The following is a 3,897-nucleotide window of genomic DNA, read 5'->3' on the forward strand; positions in this document are numbered from 1 at the left end:
GAGCTGCCAGAGGAAGTGGTGGGGGCTGGTACAGTTACAGCATTTAAAGGGATCTGGATGGGGACATGGATAGGAAGGGTTTAGAGGGATATGGGCCAGATGCTGGCGAATGGGGCTGGATTAATGTAGGGTATTGGGTCGGCAGGGACAGGTAGGGTCGAAGGGTCAGTTTCAAAGCTGTACATCCCTGTGACTGTATAAATATAAATGATTCAAAACAAAGCCAGATAGAATTTGGGGTTTTAACGGAGAGCAGAGGCGAATTCGAAGAGATATTGATCACGAACGCAACTTCAGCAACCTCTCGTATTCTTTGTAACTCTCCCTTCACCCTCCTTCGCAGGCACAGATGCGATTTATTCCGACTTGAAGGAGGTGACATCTGAGGGCGACCAGGCCCAGCCTGGGGCCTCAGGCCAAGGGGTACAGGCCGAGCCAAGTGGCTCCTCAGAAGTGATGGTGGAGGCCGAGGCCGGGCCTCGCCAAAGCCTGAAGGAACAGGCCGAGGCCGGGCCTCGCCGAAGCCTGAAGGAGCAGGCCGAGGCTGAGCCGCGCCGAAGCCTGAGGGTGCAGGCCAAGGTCGGGCCGGGTACGACCCAGGCAGAGAGGCAGGAAGCTCCTGTATACACCAGCCTGACGAAACAACCGAAAGAAGCGGAATACCAACTCCTCAGACCAGAGGGACAGGGAGGTGAAAGTGCAGTGACTTACTCAGCAGCTAGCGACGAGGTGACGGTTCAGGACCCGTGAGGCAACAAGCCAAGGTTGTGAGGTCGTGAAGGGAGGTGCTCAAAAGCTCAGCCAAACCCCACAAAAAATCGATTATTCAAAAACCCAATTCTCTCAATATCTCCCGGGGTATCTGTTATTCTGTATATAACCCACCCTGAACCCCTCGGTTAGATTCCAGTCTGTAACTCCCTCCCGGGGTATCTGTTATTCTGTATATAACCCACCCTGAACCCCTCGATTAGATTCCAGTCTGTAACTCCCTCTTGGGGTATCTGTTATTCTGTATATAACCCACCCTGAACCCCTCGATTAGATTCCAGTCTGTAACTCCCTCTTGGGGTATCTGTTATTCTGTATATAACCCACCCTGAACCCCTCGGTTAGATTCCAGTCTGTAACTCCCTCCCGGGGTATCTGTTATTCTGTATATAACCCACCCTGAACCCCTCGGTTAGATTCCAGTCTGTAACTCCCTCCCGGGGTATCTGTTATTCTGTATATAACCCACCCTGAACACCTCGATTGGATTCTAGTCTGTAACTCCCTCCCGGGGTATCTGTTATTCTGTATATCACCCACCCTGAACACCTCGATTGGATTCTAGTCTGTAACTCCCTCCCGGTGTATCTGTTATTCTGTATATAACCCACCCTGAACCCCTCAGTTAGATTCCAGTCTGTAACTCCCTCCCAGGGTATCTGTTATTCTGTATATAACCCACCCTGCACCCCTCGATTAGATTCCACTCTGTAACTCCCTCCCGGGGTATCTGTTATTCTGTATATAACCCACCCTGAACACCTCGATTGGATTCTAGTCTGTAACTCCCTCCCGGGGTATCTGTTATTCTGTATATAACCCACCCTGAACACCTCGATTGGATTCTAGTCTGTAACTCCCTCCCGGGGTATCTGTTATTCTGTATATCACCCACCCTGAACACCTCGATTGGATTCTAGTCTGTAACTCCCTCCCGGTGTATCTGTTATTCTGTATATAACCCACCCTGAACCCCTCAGTTAGATTCCAGTCTGTAACTCCCTCCCGGGGTATCTGTTATTCTGTATATAACCCACCCTGAACCCCTCGATTAGATTCCAGTCTGTAACTCCCTCCCGGGGTATCTGTTATTCTGTATATAACCCACCCTGAACCCCTCGATTGGATTCTAGTCTGTAACTCCCTCCCGGGGTATCTGTTATTCTGTATATCACCCACCCTGAACCCCTCGATTAGATTCCAGTCTGTAACTCCCTCCCGGGGTATCTGTTATTCTGTATATAACCCACCCTGAACCCCTCGATTAGATTCCAGTCTGTAACTCCCTCTCGGGGTATCTGTTATTCTATATATAACCCACCCTGAACCCCTCGATTAGATTCCAGTCTGTAACTCCCTCCCGGGGTATCTGTTATTCTGTGTATAACCCACCCTGAACCCCTCGATTAGATTCCACTCTGTAACTCCCTCCCGGGGTATCTGTTATTCTGTATATAACCCACCCTGAACCCCTCGATTAGATTCCAGTCTGTAACTCCCTCCCGGGGTATCTGTTATTCTGTATATAACCCGCCCTGAACCCCTCGATTAGATTCCAGTCTGTAACTCCCTCTTGGGGTATCTGTTATTCTATATATAACCCACCCTGAACCCCTCGATTCGATTCCAGTCTGTAACTCCCTCCCGGGGTATCTGTTATTCTGTATATATCCCACCCTGAACCCCTCGGTTAGATTCCAGTCTGTAACTCCCTCCCGGGGTATCTGTTATTCTGTATATAACCCACCCTGAACCCCTCGATTAGATTCCAGTCTGTAACTCCCTCCCGGGGTATCTGTTATTCTGTATATAACCCGCCCTGAACCCCTCGATTAGATTCCAGTCTGTAACTCCCTCCCGGGGAATCTGTTATTCTGTATATAACCCACCCTGAACCCCTCGATTAGATTCCAGTCTGTAACTCACTCCCAGGGTATCTGTTATTCTGTATATAACACACCCTGAACCCCTCCATTAGATTCCAGTCTGTAACTCCCTCCCGGGGTATCTGTTATTCTGTATATAACCCACCATGAACCCCTCGATTGGATTCTAGTCTGTAACTCCCTCCCGGGGTATCTGTTATTCTGTATTTCACCCACCCTGAACCCCTCGAGTAGATTCCAGTCTGTAACTCCCTCCCGGGGTATCTGTTATTCTGTATATAACCCACCCTGAACCCCTCGATTAGATTCCAGTCTGTAACTCCCTCCCGGGGTATCTGTTATTCTGTATATAACCCACCATGAACCCCTCGATTAGATTCCAGTCTGTAACTCCCTCCCGGGGTATCTGTTATTCTGTATATAACCCACCATGAACCCCTCGATTAGATTCCAGTCTGTAACTCCCTCCCGGGGTATCTGTTATTCTGTATATAACCCACCCTGAACCCCTCTCTCTCTGTTTCTCACTTTATCACTGTCTCTCGTCTCTGCCTCTCCCTCTCTATGTCTAACTCTCTTTCTCTCTGTTTCTCACTGTGTCACTCTGCCTCCCCCTCTCTCCTTCACTCCTTCTTTCCCTCCAACACCTTTCTCTGGACCTCCCTTTGCGTTCGTGCTTTCATTGGCCCGTCGATGAGACTGTGATAACGCTGAATTGTCATACATAACCAGTGGTGTAATAGTGCTCCTAAAGTTTGACGCTCTGTACGAGTGCTGTTGTATATTTGTTTCTTGGAAATGCGTGCGCTATTAAATTTCATCCCAGTGTGCAAAGTCATTGGTGTGCTCTCCCACTGCAGAGTGAGTCTGGCCGTTCTCAGGGGTGAGATTGACGCTTTTCGGTGCTAGTCCTTAAATTCCCCTTGAGAAAGGTCAGTGCGTTTTGGAAATCAGCGCAGCGACGGTTTCAGAGAGCAGCCAAGAGGAAAACGCTGTGGTCTGGAGCCAGGTGTACCATCGCAGGGTTTTGCAGCACATCCAAAGGCCCTTTGGCCCGCCTGCTCCGTGCTGGCCACAAACAGACACCCAGCCTTTGCCCCACAGGTCCTTCCTAAGTGTGCATTGAAATATTTCCTCAGCTGACCCCCAGGTCACCAACCACCTCCCCCCAATCCAGATTTCTTCCCAGAGTGCGAGAGTTACACAGCAATTTTCACCAGGGTTGGGGAGTCCAAAACTA

General features: G+C 49.7%; 1 protein-coding gene across 2 annotated transcripts in view; it reads left to right on the forward strand.

The window, feature by feature from the left end:
- The window catches only part of LOC132207377 (uncharacterized), a 20,355-nt gene extending 19,198 nt beyond the window's left edge, over positions 1-1,157 (forward strand). For both annotated transcript variants that reach the window (XM_059642806.1, XM_059642807.1), the window contains one exon: positions 344-1,157. In XM_059642806.1, the coding sequence (XP_059498789.1) occupies positions 344-750 (407 nt within the window). In that variant the 3' untranslated portion in view covers positions 751-1,157. The remainder of the gene's footprint in view (positions 1-343) is intronic.
- The last annotated feature ends 2,740 nt before the right edge of the window (positions 1,158-3,897 follow it).

Source organism: Stegostoma tigrinum, chromosome 46, assembly GCF_030684315.1.
Source record: "Stegostoma tigrinum isolate sSteTig4 chromosome 46, sSteTig4.hap1, whole genome shotgun sequence".
NCBI lineage: Eukaryota > Metazoa > Chordata > Chondrichthyes > Orectolobiformes > Stegostomatidae > Stegostoma > Stegostoma tigrinum.